At 36.5% G+C, this 16,688-nt stretch overlaps 1 protein-coding gene across 2 annotated transcripts in view; it reads left to right on the forward strand.

Annotated features, from left to right (window-relative positions):
* The window catches only part of LOC150098161 (immediate early response 3-interacting protein 1), a 39,791-nt gene that overhangs the window by 9,268 nt on the left and 13,835 nt on the right, over window positions 1–16,688 (forward strand). Inside the window, exon 2 of one of the 2 annotated variants that reach the window (XM_090406413.1) lies at window positions 552–650. In XM_090406413.1, coding sequence (XP_090262539.1) covers window positions 552–650 — 99 coding nt within the window. Of the gene's footprint in view, window positions 1–548; window positions 651–16,688 lie in introns of both variants that reach the window. The other variant, XM_090406411.1, reaches the window with a different exon arrangement.

A 16,688-nucleotide genomic window follows, 5' to 3' on the forward strand; every position in this document is an offset into this window, starting at 1 on the left:
CCTTCGACACTTCTGTGCAGGTCAAAAAAAGGAGAATCCATTCCGATAATAGGGTAATCAGTCCGTATTGTGGGATGAGTTGTTTATTATTACAGGTCGGGAAAATTAACTTCTCTTTTATGATTATCGTAGTTACTATGTTGCTTGTATAACAGTTGGAAAATTTTACCTATAAAGCACGTGATTTTGCGTGTTGGTGACCGATTTGTACATTCTTCATTTCTTTCTCTCCTTCAGCATGAATAGACTATTCTTGGCAAGACTCCAAGCAGAGACCTACAAACGGTGGGTGAACTATACCAACAATGCATAATGCTATCTATTGCCTGCCACACCACTACCAACAATAACATATTTTGTTCTCTTGGCCAATTTGCCTGTAAACTAATTTTTCTTTCTTGTATGTTTATTTGTGTTAAACAAGTTTCATGTACAGGTATCCTTAAATAACAAAAACAGAATATTTTTTTTATTAACCCCTGAAATATACCTGATGATAATGACTGAAATATATTAGAGATACTAACAGAGTTGTCCTTCTATTACAGTAGGATGGGGAAGAGATCAGACTAATCGGGGATTTGGAGAAGAACCAGGGATTAAAGGCCAACTTGTAAATTTAATTCACTCTGTTCGAACCGTGATGAGGAGTAAGTATTAAGCGATAAACGTTTACTCTAGCAATGTATTATGATATTGACTTCATAATTTTTTTATTTTTTTTTATTTTAAATAATTAAATGGAATTAATGGGCTCCTACAAAATATTCTATTTAAACTGTGATGTCAAAGAAATATTCAGTACCCTTTCTGCCTTAGTAACAATTTTGGAAGTTGGTTTCTGAAAGGAGGTTGATATCTTTTTAAATGTCCCATGTCTCTGTGCTTATCTGGCCAGGTAAGCACAGAGACATGGAATAAGTACAGAGAGCTGGCCACCCGGCTGGCCGAGTGGTTAGTGTATCTGCTCTCCAGCCAAAAGGCTGGGGGTTCAAATCCCACCGTGGGCATGGATGTTTGTGGAAATACTAGTGGTGGTGGTCGGCTGTAGATGGCGTTGGTGTGGTTGTGGTCAGTTGTTGATGAGTGGTGGAGTTGTAGAGCAGTGCCCTCCTTCAATGAGTCGTTGGACTCCCTGGAGGTGGCATGTAATAATAATTAATTTATAATGATTCCTTCTGCTGTGGCCTCTTTTGGAAAATGAAGTTGGAAACATTGAGATTCAGGAAACATAGGTGCTCAAGCACAGAAACTTTTTTCGAAGCCAAAAATTTCTCACAGCAGGTTGTATGTGTTATTTTGCTTCAGAATTCATCTTAATTTCCAGTCATATTTTTGAAGGCATGTGAAGACTCCTACATGAAATTGTTGATTTGTGAATTTTCAGAGACTGGAAAGTTGAAAATTCAATTTGAATGATTTCCCTTATGGTCAGTCAAATTATTGTTTTGACTACAGAGAATTGGACAATTTCTGTTGACTTGTTTTCATGATAACGAAAAACTCATTCATTTTTGGTTGCTTCATCGATTTAATAACTGGATCATTTTGTAGTTTTTCCTCTTTGTGCAGTGACCGTCTCTGTTTGTGTTGCTCTTCATGTAGTTTTTTTGGTGCAAACTTTCAGATTAACTTGAACTGTCGCTTCTGTCTACATTATCTGCCACCATTTTAACATTTGTCTCTGACAAATAATTTTCTTATCCTTTTTGTAATGATATCAACCTGGAGGGGGGGGGTGACCTAAATACTGCTTTCTCTATTCGAAAAATTTTTGTATAATCTAAAAGTTTGTGTGCTCTTGACATCAGCTTGTCTCTAAACATTTCTGTTTTTGGTTTCAGTATTTCATATTTACTCATTTCCCTTATTGAATATTCATCAAGTTTGTATATCCACATACTGCTAAATACTTTATATAATAAACTGAGTTCCCCCTAACTCCCACAAACAAAAGGCTGCGAAACCTACACCAGATCAATTCACTATGTGAGCTGAGATTAAGAGGAAAGTAATAATGTGATTATTCATTTTGAAACAGCTGGAGATTGCTCATAAAACGTTTTCCAAAGATTACAAAGCTATTCCTCAGAACCACGGTTAATGAAATAAAAGCTGAATGAAAGTAGCAGTTTTGGAAGATTTGTTATTATACGTGCACCTCCGTGGACTCCGAAGACTCATTTCAGGGGACCCTATCTATCCACACAATCTATCATACCTATCTTTTTCCTTCCATTAACAGACAGAGTACTTACAACTAACTCTGGCAACCCATTACACTCATTCAAAACTCTCCAAGCAAAAAATCTAGTCCTCACACTTTTATTAACCACACTTTTATTCAACTTCCAGGAATGATCCCTTGTTCTGGTTCCCCTTAGCCAAGTACTAAAACATTTCCCCTGCATCAATTCTATAAAACCCTTGTAGTAACTTAAATGCTTCTATCATATCCCCTCTTTTTTTCCTATCAACCAACTTGTGCAATCGCACACCCTCAATCTATCCTCATAGGGAACATTCTACAGACCTCTCTCCTCTAAATCCTCTCCACTGCTTCCTCATCCCCAAGAAACCCAGGCAATCAGACTTGAGCAGAGTAATCCAGATGTGGACATATCAAGGCCTTATAAAGAGGAATAACTTCCTTACCTCTACATATTAATGTGTTCTTCAATAGCCAAGTAATCTTATGGGCTTCCTTAATAACTTAGCAATATGTCATCTAAACTTTAACTCTGTCTACCACCACCCCTAAATCTCTAAATTCATCTGTTTCCTGGAAAGTATTGCCATTAATCTGATACACAGCTTGTAATCTAATTTTCTAAAAATGCATAACTTTACATTGTTCAAGATTAAACTGATATCCATTATCTTTTACCGATACTGACAGTCTATTTACTTCATCCTGCAAGCTGTCTACGTTGTCTTGATTAACTATTACTCTACATAATTTTACATTATCAGCAAACTCAATATTTCCTTTCAGTTATTTCCTATATCATTTATGTACAAATTAAACAGCAATGGTCCCAGCCCTTGAACCTTGTGGCACACCGCTAGTCGCCTGTTTTTGCCTCAATTTCCCACCCTCCATGTATTCCACTTTTTGATATCTGTCCAGCAGCCACACTCTTATCCACTTAACTAGTGTCATATTCATCTCCATTTATTCTAATTTGCATAACAGAGTTCCATGTAGTATTCTGTCAAATGCCTTTTGCAAAATCATTGTGTAGCCATTTCCCTTAATCCAACTCAGCTGGTACTCTGTTATAAAAGGCTAGTAAATTCAGGCATGACCGACCCTTCATAAAGCATGTTGATTCTCATATGGTATCATATTTTTATCTACCCATTCTTGAATTCTGTTTTTGACAAATTTTTCTAGTACTTTTACCACCATGCCTGAGATACTGATTGGTCTATAATTTGCTACTGCCATCTTATGCATGGGAATTATTTTGTCCTCTTTCCACTCTCTTGGAACTCTACCAGAACTGAGACTTAAAGAGCCTAGTCAGAGGAATTGCCAGTTCCCTTGCACATTCGTGCAGAACAGTAGCTGATATCTCATCTAATCTCTCATCTGAACTCTCCAAGCATACAATTCTTCCACCTCTGTCTGTCACATATGTTAAAGCAGTAACCTCACTTGGATGATATATTCTTGCAAAGTGGTTACTCAGTAACTCAACTATTTTATCTATTTCTGTCTCCTCAGTCATTTTTCCTCTTACTTGCCATGAAATCAGTACCGTCGATAGGGTGTGGCATAGTGGCAGCCTGCCTCACGGCGTGGCTTGATAAGGGTGCTTGTTTAGCCCTATTGCGGTAGGTGGCATCACTACGCTAACAATTCCTGTTAGCGTAGCAAGTGTGGAAAGAAGTTCTTCCAAGCTTAAACTGATTAAAAATTATTTGCAAACAGCAATGACCCAAGAAAGATTGGTTGATCTAGCAAGTATATCGATAGAGGCAGACAGAGCTTATAATTTAAATTTAGAAGTGCTTATAAACAGTTTCATTGTGCGATATCCCTGCAGAGCAAATATTTAATTAATATTATTATGTAATCGTTTTGCATTAATGTTTCTCTTGTAATAAAAACAATAGTATTTGGAGATATTTTATATTTTTGTCTTATAATCCATCAGGGATGATATTTAATTGTTTGCCTCAGGGCGCAATCTAATCTGGTGACGGCCCTGACATAATGAAAGAACTCTTTAAGATTTCCTTTGACCTTTTTGGCAGATTATTCTCATAATTTGATTTTGCTTTTCTTCCTTGAGCTTTGTACTGTTCATGAGCTTGTTGGTCCCTTTTCTCTTTATATACTCTCCACAGCATTTTCTTCTTCTGCAGTTCATGCCTAATGATATTACTCATTCATCTAACTCCTATCTGATTAACCCTCCTTGTCTTATGTATCTTCTTCTTTGAGTGCCATCTCCTATCGGAGGTCGGCGACCACCTTGGCAAATTTTGAGCGACTCTCAGCTATTCTGAGCAGTCTCTCAGAGTTCATACCAGTCCACTGTCTGATATCTGCCAGCCAAGATTTTCTTCGTCTTCCTTGTCCTCTTCTTCCATTTATCTTCCCTTTTATAATCAATTGAAGTATCTTATATTTTTCATTACGAAGTAGGTGACCAAGATATGCAGTTTTCCTTCTTTTTATGGTATCTAAAAGTTCACGTGATTTCCCCATTTGTTTCAGTACTTCCTGATTGGATGTTTTTGCTGTCCATGGGATTTTTAACATTCGTCTGTATAACCACATCTCAAAGGCTTCAAGTCTTTTTATTGATGTTGTTTTCAAGGTCCACGTTTCTGCACCGTACAGCAGTACAGACCATACATAGCATTTAACCATGCGTACTCTAAGCTCTAAGTTTAAACTGCGGTTACACAGTGTTGATTTCATCAAGAGAAAATTTTTTCTTGCCATTTCAATTCTCACTTTTATTTCCATTTCTGGATTGCAATCTTCATTTAACCAGCATCCGAGATATTTAAACTTTGCCACTCTTTCTATTTGTTTCTTGTTTAAAGAAAGTGCTAAATTAAGAATTGGTTTCTTACTTATGACCATGAATTTAGTTTTGGTGATATTTATTTTTAATCCCATTTTTTCACTCTCTGCATTTATTAGCTCCAAAAGATTTTGAAGAGCTGTATCATCGGCATATCGGATGTTACTGATGATTTCACCATTTACACTAATCCCTTCCTTTCTTCCTTCCAAGACTTTTTGAAATATGGCTTCTGAGTAGATGTTAAAAAGAAGAGGTGACAGCACACATCCTTGCCTTACTCCTCGTTTGATGTTAATGGAGTCTGTAATAATGTCATCAACTTGAACAGATGCCTTTTGGTTCCAATATAAGTTTTCAATGATCCTGATGTCTTTACCATCTAATCCAATTCTTTTTAATAGTACAATCATTTTAGCATGTTGGACTTTGTCAAATGCTTTCTCGAAGTCGATGAAGCAAATGAATATTACCTTGTTTTGGTCAGTACATTTTTGAAATAAGATCTGAGAACAGAAAAGGGCCTCTCTTGTTCCCAAGCCATTTCTAAAGCCGAATTGGGTATCGCTGATGGTGTTTTCACATTTTCTGTATATTCTTTTTTGAATTATTTTCAGAAACATTTTGAGAACGTGACTCATTAGGCTGATCATTTTATAGTTATTACAAGTTTTCGCATTTACTTTTTTAGGTAGCATGATGAAGGTCGACTGTAACCAGTCTTGAGGGATTATGCCTGTATCGTAGATCTTATTAAATAGCTTTACTAATATGTTAATGTTGTCACCTTCTAATAACTTTACTATTTCTGCCGGTATTCTATCTGGTCCTAGGGCTTTACCATTTTTAGCTGAGTTCAATGCACATTCTACCTCTGATTTTAGAATGCATGGACCTTCCATATGTTCATAAGTATTTTCTGGGTTCTGTCTGTCATCAGTAAAGAGTTCTTCTATATATTTCACCCATTCTTGTATTTTGTCATCCTTTTTGGATATAATTTCTCCCTTTTTGTTTCGAAGGATGCAGAATTGTTTTTTCTTATATATACCTGAGGTCTCTTTCATCTTTTTGTGTAGATTAAAATTGTCATGTTTTTCCTGTAGAATTTCTATTTCTTTACATTTTTCATTCATCCAGATTTCTTTTGCTTTTTTGATCTTGTGTTTAATAATTTTCTGAACCTCTGTATATTTTGTTGGATTATGATTTTTATATGATCTGCGTTGATCCATGAGAGAAAGAATTTCATCAGTCATCCAATCTTTCTTTTTTACTGCTCTATTAGGACATAAGATATTGGTACATTTCTCTATGAAGACAGATTTCAATTTGTCCCACGATTCATTAACCCTCATGATGTCATCATTCTTGATAAGTGCTAGCTCTTGATTCAGATCTTGACTCAATTTGCTTCTTATCTCTGTGTTTTTTAATTTTCCCAAATCAGACCTTTTTTGTTGATGTTTCTTAAGCATAGCTTTCAGTCTAAGTTGTAACTCTGCCACCAGTAGGTTATGATCAGAAGCAATATCTGCACTAGGATAGGTTTTTGTACTCTTTATAGAACTTCGAAATCGTTGATTAATTAGTAAGTAATCAATTTGGTTTCTGACTATATTCCCATTATTATCCTGTGGTGATCGCCAAGTATACAATCTTCGAGGTGGTAGCTTAAACCATGTGTTTGTGATTATTAGCTCCTCTTCCTGGCAGAATTGAAAAAGACTGTCACCTCTCTCATTTCTTGTGCCCAGTCCATGTTCGCCAACTACATCTCCACTTTTACCTTTCCCAATTTTAGCATTGAAATCACCCATGACTATGTTAATATCATGCTTTTTTGTATTTTTCATTAGTTCTTTTAATTGATCATAAAATTCTTCAATCTCGGTATCACTCTTGTCAGCAGTAGGGGCATAGACTTGTATAAGATTAACATCTAGTGGTTGTCTTTTCAGTTTTAATAACATCATCCTATCTGAGTAAGGGATGAAGCTCAACAGTGACTTATTGATCTCTTTGTTTATTATTATTCCAACTCTGTTTTGATGGTTTTTTTCACAACTTCCAGAGTAATACATTCTCATGTCATTGACTTGAGTTTTGCCTGATCCTGGCCACCTAACTTCACTCATTCCTAAAATTCCAATTTCAAGTCTTTTCATTTCTTGGATAGCATTTCTTAGCTTACCTGCTTCATATAAGGTTCTCACATTCCAGGTTCCTAGTTTTACTGAGCGCACCATGTTGAGCCCGGGGATTCTTTGCACCCTTGTCCCATTTAAGGGACGCCGGTAACTCGGAGCCATTTGTGTAGATTTGCTCGCCATGGTGGTTAGTCTGGAGAGAGAGTAGAGCAGTAGTTTCTCCATTTGCTTTCTGCTCTGCAGTATTACAGATGTACACAATAAACTGTATTGCCATCTGCAATTTTCTAATCACAAGCTTTACCGTCATCATGAGACTTCAACCTTGTGTCAGTACTGACAAAGCTGCTTCCCTTTGCCAGAGGATTGAATCCTTTATTTTTCCTTGTAACCCTAGGTAGGGGCACTAACTGGGTACTGACAGCCGGAGCCAGCTGAGCCCGGGTTGTTTATAGAGGTCTGCTCCTCTGAAGATTCTTCCGCACATTTCACTGTTGGGATACAAATCCTCTTCCACTGATTTGTCCGTTGTTCTTCACAGAGGTCCGTTAGCATCCTTGTAGGGAGTGTACCCTACGGAAGGTCCCAGGGAGCACGACGTGGACGTGGACTTGCCTCACTCCCCTATGTCTTATGTATACAATTTAATATTGTTTCCTGTAATGTCCCTTAAGTATATCCCATGCACTATTAACATCCTTACTCTGCAATGTGTTATGTCATGGCACAGATTTATGCTTCTTCCTAAGCTTGTCATAATCACCTGTCTTGTAGTTCCTCATATATCCTTTCTTGACAGAATATTCCTCATGTTTTGCAATTCCTCAACTGAAGACCACATGGTCACTTTCACAAATTGGAGGCAATATAGTCACTTTCATTATTAGTAGCTCTTCTGTCCCTATAAACAGGTCAAATGCTCTCCCACACCTAGTTTCTGTTATTACATGCTGCCTTAAGTAATTATCTCTTTAGGTGTATTAATTATATTTCCTTCCTGCCATGTGATTTTTCTAGTCTATATCTCTATAGTTGAAGTCCCCCCATAATAATTACTCGACTTGTACTCATTGTACTAATTTGGCTATATATGTCTTCCAGATCCTCTGTGAAACTCCCTGGCTTATTGCAACAATCAACTGTATATTTTTTCTTACTGACCTTATTCTCACACCAGACTGCTTCAAATGAACAGCCCCTCCTGCATATGTCCTATTCGTTTTGGCTGCAATTCATCCACTATCATCAGCAGTACCTGTTCTATCTTCCCTGAAAATACTAAACCCTTCACATTCCATCCCTGTAATTACATCATTTGCTGTTAGCCTAGTCTCACTAATGCCTATAACTTTTGTTGAGATTGCACTAACTGATGCCAAAAACTACTCCCTCTTGTTCCTAATACTTCTAGCATTAATATATACAAACTTCGGCATCCCTTTAGGCCCTCACCCACCTTTACTTTCTGAATTGACTGCCTTATTCAATATTTTTGCTTGAGAACTAGATTCCTCAGTTGGTCATTCTCACACTCACTCACTTCATGGGTGCCTTCACACAAACTCCCTTGCGGCCCCTAATTGCTTAAGTTTCCCTTAATTTGCACTTCAGCATGCTCTGTGAACAAAGCTCTCCCTCTAGACACCTAACACCAAAACCATTTAGATGCAATCCATCAGCATTGTACAAATCCTTCTTTCCATCAAACAGAGACCACACATATCCACAAATCCACCATCATTCTTTCTGCACAATCTACGTATAGACTCATTGGCTATCAACAGCATCCTCCTTAATTTGCCTCTATGATAGCTTGGTAGGAGACTTATAATCTTGCTTTTCAGTTTTGTCCTCTTCTAACAACTCCTTTCCATCCTGTTTCATAGAATACTTCTTGCCTCTTAAATCATTTGTATCAACCAAGACAATCATTTCCTTCAAACTTACCTGTTTGCTTTCTGATGGCATGGCTAATATCTTCAAGTTTTGCACCCAGAAAACACTATTTTGGCCCACTTTCATTAAGTACTCCTCTGATCATTGTCTCCATACATAAAATTTTCTCTTTAACTCGTTTTTCTTGTTGGTTTGGTCTTTATTATTCCTTTAGACCACCTGCTTCTTTCTCTTTTCAGCCCTTCTAATCTCTTGCTACTTCTTCAATTTTTAAGTTTTGCGCTTTGTCCTATGAAGGATACCATTCAAGTGTGCAATTTCTTTATTAATGTCCATTTCATTCTCCTCTATTTCCAGGATTGCACGTTTGGCATTAATAACATATATTTTCCATCCTACCATCAGTACTGTCCATTCTACTAATATTTGCTGCGTTCTCAGCACCTAACACACAAACACTCGATTTTGAAACACTTAATACTATCTCTCCAGTTTCAATTTCCTTCTGCATATCCTTTAATTTTCTTAACAAATACATTTCGCACATTACACTGAATAACATCCCGCAAATTCAGATTGCCAAACACGTGGTCTTTCTCACATTGTTGCCATGCTGACAATATCGTATTTAACAACAACAACAAAAAAAAAAAACATTTACTTAAAAACTAACTAGCTGGGTCAATTTCATACCCGTTTTAAAACAAAAGCTACAAGAAGTTAACCTAAAATACGAAATAGTTACTTATCTTTCGGGAGGAAAAATTCCGCTCTACACACACAATACGCCACCTGGCATAAATAGCAAATGGACTTTGAGCAACTGTTTCTTGTTTATTGTAGGTTTAGCAGAAATGGAAGGAATGATGGATGCTAATATTACTGAACTCCACCCTGGAAATATCTGTAGAAGAGTTAAGATATTGAAACTGCAAGAAAGAAAGTGACTGGAGAGTAAGAAAAGATGGTTAGTCAGTTAACCACAAACTGTCCTTTTGTGGATAGCATCAAGAATTGTTAGTTTTGGTGCACCACCCAAATGTAAGTACTATTCCATGGTTAGGTGGATTTGGGATTTTTACTGAGTTAGTAACTAATTCAGTATGGATACTTGCATTGATTATCATTGATGTCGTTTAGTGGAATGAACATATCTACAAATAATAAACTAAATTTATTTAGTTAATAAATTATGCCAGTATTTTTCTGGGCATGTGCACACAGGCACACTGGTAAGAATGCAAATACAAATTGAGTACAAATAGTAGGATTTTACATTCCTAACTGGCGCCTTCTGAAGGTGCAATGATGGAAGCTAGCTGAAGGTCCTATGATGATGGTCTCCCATATTTTAAGTAAAGTGAGGCAGTGGAGGATTCTAAGGGGTGTGATTGCGTAATATTACGAAGTCCTTGACTTTATGATATATAACATATAGCCTCTCCCACTCAAATACCATCCTCACCATCTCATGGTAGAACTTGTTCTCACAAAAGAGACTCTGATGACCGGGTATCAGTGGTATAACCAAAACATCTACACAAGAGTAAATGCTTGTGTATAAAATGCATGTCTGGATGTTGAGGTAGTAGTCCTACCACCCAAATAGGAACTGTGCAGGCTAACAACCTGCAAGTCTCCAAAAATTTAAATACTGTTTTCAAGTCAGATAAATGCAGAAATTGGACAGACTCCTTGGTATCGATAAAGCTTGGAAAATTAGGACACAAATTCGCCAATGGAATGTTAAAACATTCTATCAAAGAGGAAAACTAGTACAGCTAAGAAAGGAGATGGAAAAATATAAAATTTAATTATTGGGGTTAGCGAAGCAAGATGGAATGGTACTGGTAGAATAAATTTTCCCCGTGGGAATGTGTGTTTCTTTATTCAGGGATCCCTAATATAACTGATATACATTAATATGGATTTGGAATCCTTATGAGCAAAGGATTTAGTCAAGCAATGATTCTGTGGGAATCAATTTCAGAACGAATAATAACAGTAAATCTAAAAACTGAGTTTGGGAGGCTAAGAGTTGTTCATTGCTATGCCTGAACTGAGAATGCATCCTTTGAAGGAAGAGAAAGGTTTTATAGTCTGCATGATAAGACTTTGATCATGCATGGTAACAAGAGCATACTTCTCATTGGTGACTTCAATGCTAAAGTTGGTACAAATAAGGAAGGGGCTGGAGAATGTAATTGGCAAGCATGGTTTGTAAGGAAGAAATGTAAATGGTGAACTGTTGGTGGAACTGTATGGCAAATATAACTTTATAATAGGTGGTGCAATCTTCCAGCATAAGAGAATACATAAAATAACCTGGGTATCACCAGATGGCAAAATGCTGACTCAAATAGATCATATCGCTATCAGCCAAAGATGCAGGAAAATGATACTAGATGTCTGAAATAAAAAAAAAAAAAAAAGTGCTGATGTTGGCTCAGATCATCACCTAATAAAGGGATCTATGCAGTTATATATTTGAAAAAAATCACCATTTAAAACATTTAATAGATGGAAATTTGATATTGTTAAATTACAAAATGCTGAAATCTGCAATGAGTTTAAAATAAAGTTAAGAGAAAATATGGATATTAATTTTGAAGGAGGAGAGGATATATATAAGGAATGGTGATATAGAGACTAAATGGGAAAAAGGTAAAAGTCCTTAGTGATACAGCAGAACATGTTTTAGAATATGGTAAAAGAAAGAAGAATGGTTTTCGATGGAAACTTGGAAGCTAGTGGATGAAAGGGGAAAAAAGCTGAAATTATGTGCAAGAAATGTTCTCCAAAAGGAAAATGAATTTAAAGACAGGTGAATTTAAAGAGAAGTGCTAGAAAAGATAAAGCGCAATGGTTTGAAGAATAGCATTGAGGGCACAAGCTGCAGACAAACAAACAAAAAAAAAGCTGGAGCTTTTTTTTCCCCCCAAGCTATTTATGCAGTGCGAGGAATGCTTTGGAATGCTTCCACTGAGCTACACAGCAAAAAGCTGTGTAGCTCGGAAGTGACGTTTTTTTAAAAAGTGTACTCAGTTCGATTCTAGTCGCTGACTTAAAGAAATTTTGTAAGTCTTTCTTTGACCTGTACCAGAGTTATAAAGAGTTTTTAAATCTTCCATCTCGATCGGAACCTCTGGTTTTGCCAGTCTGGCTGGCTGAGTGGTTAGTGTATCTGCTCTCCAGCCAAAAGACTGCAGGTTCAGCCTTTTGGCTGGATACTAGTACTGGTGGTCGGCTGTAGATGGCATTGGTGTAGATGATGAAGGTAGTTGCGGTTGGTGAAGATGGAGAGTTATAGAGCAGGTACCCTCCCTCGATGAGTCCTTGGACTCCCTGGAGGTGTTATGTAATAATAATAAAATAATAATAATAATATTGAGTGAGAATTTTGAACATAAGGGGAAATGAAGGTCCTTGTTCTAGTATGGTTAATCTTTGTAACACAACTGTAACAGATAAATAGATAGGTATCTGGAGAGTGGAAACAGTATTCTATAGAATAAAAAATTCTTGCAGATCTTTCCACTTTGCATGGTTTTAGTGCGAAAGGATATATGAGATTGTGAATTGCTAAGGGGGGAGGATGTTTCTGTAGAGTACAAAACTTGTATTATATCATGATATGAATTACCAAGAGAAGTCATCTCAACAGTGTACCTGGAAGGAGAACTGATTAAGAAAAGATCGCCACTATCAGGCGAGTGAAGATGATAAGCAAAGTATTCTAGTTAGCAGATGAAGCATATGCTTGTCATCCTTCAAGAATCCCTTCATCTCTTAGTCAGTGGACTTGAGAAAAGGGAGACATTTGGAGATGTGGACAGTCACCAAATAAGGTGACATTACTATTAATGTAGTTGGATTGCAGAAAAAACAAAGTTCAAGATGAAGAAATTAGAAACAGTGACTTTCAGAATGGGAGTATGGTAGATGGATTCTAGTTAGATTTTCTTACACCATTTATAACGGTGAAAGAAAATCTTATGCCATGGAAAGTCAAAAGAAGATTAAAAACAGGTTTTTTCGAAAGGAATCATATGTTGGACAAATTAGGTGGATTGTTGTTATCAGTAATTTGGTGTTGGATCAAAATGATCAGGTTTGGATATAAGTGAGGGTGCACATCATGAAGTTCTCATTTATATCTAATTCTTTCTAAGCAATTTTTGCATCATCCTAACTTGCATTCATTTATCACAATGCACTCTATTTCATTTTCTCTGACTTCATATCATTACTCAAAACAGCACATACCTTATTCTTTAAAACTTGTCTCCATGCTGCTTTCCGTATTGCTGTCTTTCTCAGAAACTTGACAGCATATGTATTCTCACTTTTGTTCCACCCCTTGAACAAAAAAAGGATTATTTTAAATTATGTAGACTGTTTTGATTTAATAATTCTGCTGGAAACAAATGCAAAAAATCAGTAAAACAATGTTAAGCAAATAAGTAATTATATAAGTGAGAAATTATCTTGGTGTCGAGGCTTATATGTTGATTCTCCAGACCCAAACCACACACGGATCACAACCATCCATAGATGCTGAAAAATGTCACTTGGTAACCAGCAGATATGACCAACAAACTAAAACCCTACAATTCTGTTTTTATGGACTTCCAAAAATCCATAAAGAGGGTGTACTACTGGTAGTACCTCATCATATATCAAAAACTCTGCTCACTCTAAGTCCATATGACCATATTTAAGTCCAGTATACAAGACTTCATGCTCCATAATACTGACTTAATGGTCAGTTTTGATATCTTCTCCTTGTTCACAAATATCCCATTTAAAGACACCTTGACATTTATCCAAGCAGAATTTCCTCCTACTATCTCAGCCCCATTTCAATTCACTATGAACTTGGGGGCTATTTTGTTTGACAAGGAAAATTCTATAAACAAATTAAGGGTACAGCCATGGGGGCTCCCCTCTTTCTTCTCCCGTATATAACTTTTTCATGGAGATATCCCTTAAATGAAAGGAATGCCCTAAATTTTTTCTCCCTTAAACCCATTATTTGATTATGCTATGTGAAGATGTGTTTTCAGTTTGGCCACATGGCCAGGATACCTTACACTTTCCTATCCCATTTGAATAGCAAACATCCAAGGATCCAATTCATAACAGAAATTGAAAGGGATAACAGTCTGCCCTTCTTAGACACCTTAGTTACAAGACAACCAATCTCTGACATTTACAGCCCACAGAAAACACACACACACATGTAAATACATCCATCAACAGTCACATCCCCCCCCCCCATTAAGGAATTATAAAAACCTTAGTCCACTGAGCAAAATTAATTTGCTCAAATAACATTGCACTCAACACAGAGCTCACCCACATAAACACCTTTTTGGCCAATGGCTACACCTCCCACCAAATAAAAAGAATTTTAACATGTATACCTCCCCTCTCCTCCTTCAAACAGAGATTATAGCAAATCCATCACAATCCCCTGTATTCATGGTGTCTCAGAAAAGGTGTCCAAGATCTTTTTTGAATGAAGAAGAGAAATGGTGTGAAGATTATTAAGAGTATAGTTTTTCATCTAAATCTCTGAATTGCGATACATAAAACTACCTATGGGAATCTGTAGCTCATTTGGTATAGGTGAACCCTTTGTTTGGAAAGACCTTGGTTCACATCCTATCTAGAATGAAAAGAATTTCTATCAGTGATTTTTCAGCTGAGGGTGAGCTAGCCAGTTTCATATGAAGTTGTAGGGTTTTTCCTCCTGAAAACATGTTTTTTTCATCTGTGAATAGGCAAACCAGCCCTGTGAATATGCATATCTACAGACATAATATACTTTCCCTTAAATGAATGCATCAGAGGAATGGCTAGCCAGCTGCATTAAAATTACCTAAAATCTCTCATTAAGGGGCTAAATCTGGCTAAGGACAGAGGAGAGAATTGGATGGATAGAAAACATGCTTCACATGTGGTGAATGGGGGAGAAATGTACATCTTCAGATCACCAGCCCAACAGTAAACAGTGCTTGATCAAATCCATTAGGTAGTGCAGTTTTGTAGTGTTACTTTGTTACTCAAGTAGTTTCTCTACTCTTCTATTTCCTTGGGTTTCTTAATTAGGTCCTATAATTCCAAATTATAGGAGATAGTTTGTTTTCCTAACTTTATCCATAAGAAGCAATATCAAGGGGTGGTCAAGACCAAGATACACACAATCGCGTCTGATTATAATAGATCTGAAATTTATTAACTTTATATTTCCTTAGTATGGGGGGTATACATGTTAAAATTCACGTTGACAAATTATTCCTTAGAAATTGTGTAAATCTATCCCGTATGCTCAAAATCGCCTCGGACTTCATAATCAGGTCCAGCACTCCCTTACCTAGAGTTCTTCCATCTGTCACATGTTACTTGAGGAAGTTACCTTGCAACAGGCTCAATAAATGAGACTTCTTGTGTGATTTCATCATTATTCAAGCAGTGTTTGGATAGGACTTATTTTATTATAATGTATTTCTTTTGTTAAATATTGATAGTGTGAAAGTGGCCAAGAGTGAATGTATATTAAATAATTGTGTAGAGTGTAGGTACTATTAGCACATACTAATATTTGATAATTTGATATTACAGCAGAACAGTTCAGAAACCAAGAGAAATTTTAGATATATGAAGCAAGAAAATACTGAAGAGGAGTGTGTTGTGTGAAGGTGACATGAAAACTGGGGATAGGCATATTATCCTAAATGCCTGGAGTAATTACTTTGAAAGACTGTTAAACAAAATAAGCAGTGACAGAATCATACTAAAATATTTCCAAGAGGAATGGAAAGAGAAGTACATATCAATACTTGAGGTAGAAAAAGCCATCATAAACTTGAAATGTGGAAAAGCAGCTGGAGTAGTTGATATTCAACCAGAAATGCTTAAGTATAGAGGTATAAAAGTTTTGCAGTGGCTACACAACATAATTCAGAGAGCTTGGTCAGAAGGTTGAATTCCAGATGATTGGAGTAGAGCTCTAATAGTTCCCATCTATTTTAAAAAAAAAAAAAGCGACTAAAGCTGAATGTGAGAATTGCAGATGAATTTCTCTACTAATCATTCTGGGTAAGATTTATGCAGGTATGCTTGGAAAGAGGTTGAGAAAGATTGTGAAAGAGCAAGCTAGGTTCAGGCCAAATAGAGGTTGTCAAGATAAGATTTTCACTTTATGACAAATAGTTGAGAAATCAGGGGAATATAGCTAGGACTGTCCTTAGGTTTTATAGATCTGGAAAAGGCATATGACAAGGTGCCCAGAGAAAAGCTTTTCAAAACACTACAATTATATGGGGTAAATGGAACATTATATAGAACAATACATATTCTATATTTAAGTTGTAAGTTAGCAGTTAGTATTGCAGGAAATATAGGACAGTGGTTTGAAATAAAATCAGGGGTAAGACGAGGATGCATATCATCTCCACTCTTATTCATCATCTATATGGATCCCATTATGAAAGAAAGTAGCATTAGACCTGATATTAGAATTGGAGATGGCAAACTTAACTCTTTTGCTTTATGCAAAATTGTACTCCTAAACACATCTAGTGCTCCAGGA

Source organism: Typopeltis vanoorti, chromosome 16, assembly GCF_054136105.1.
Source record: "Typopeltis vanoorti isolate ZY-2024b chromosome 16, IOZ_Tvanoo_1.0, whole genome shotgun sequence".
NCBI lineage: Eukaryota > Metazoa > Arthropoda > Arachnida > Uropygi > Thelyphonidae > Typopeltis > Typopeltis vanoorti.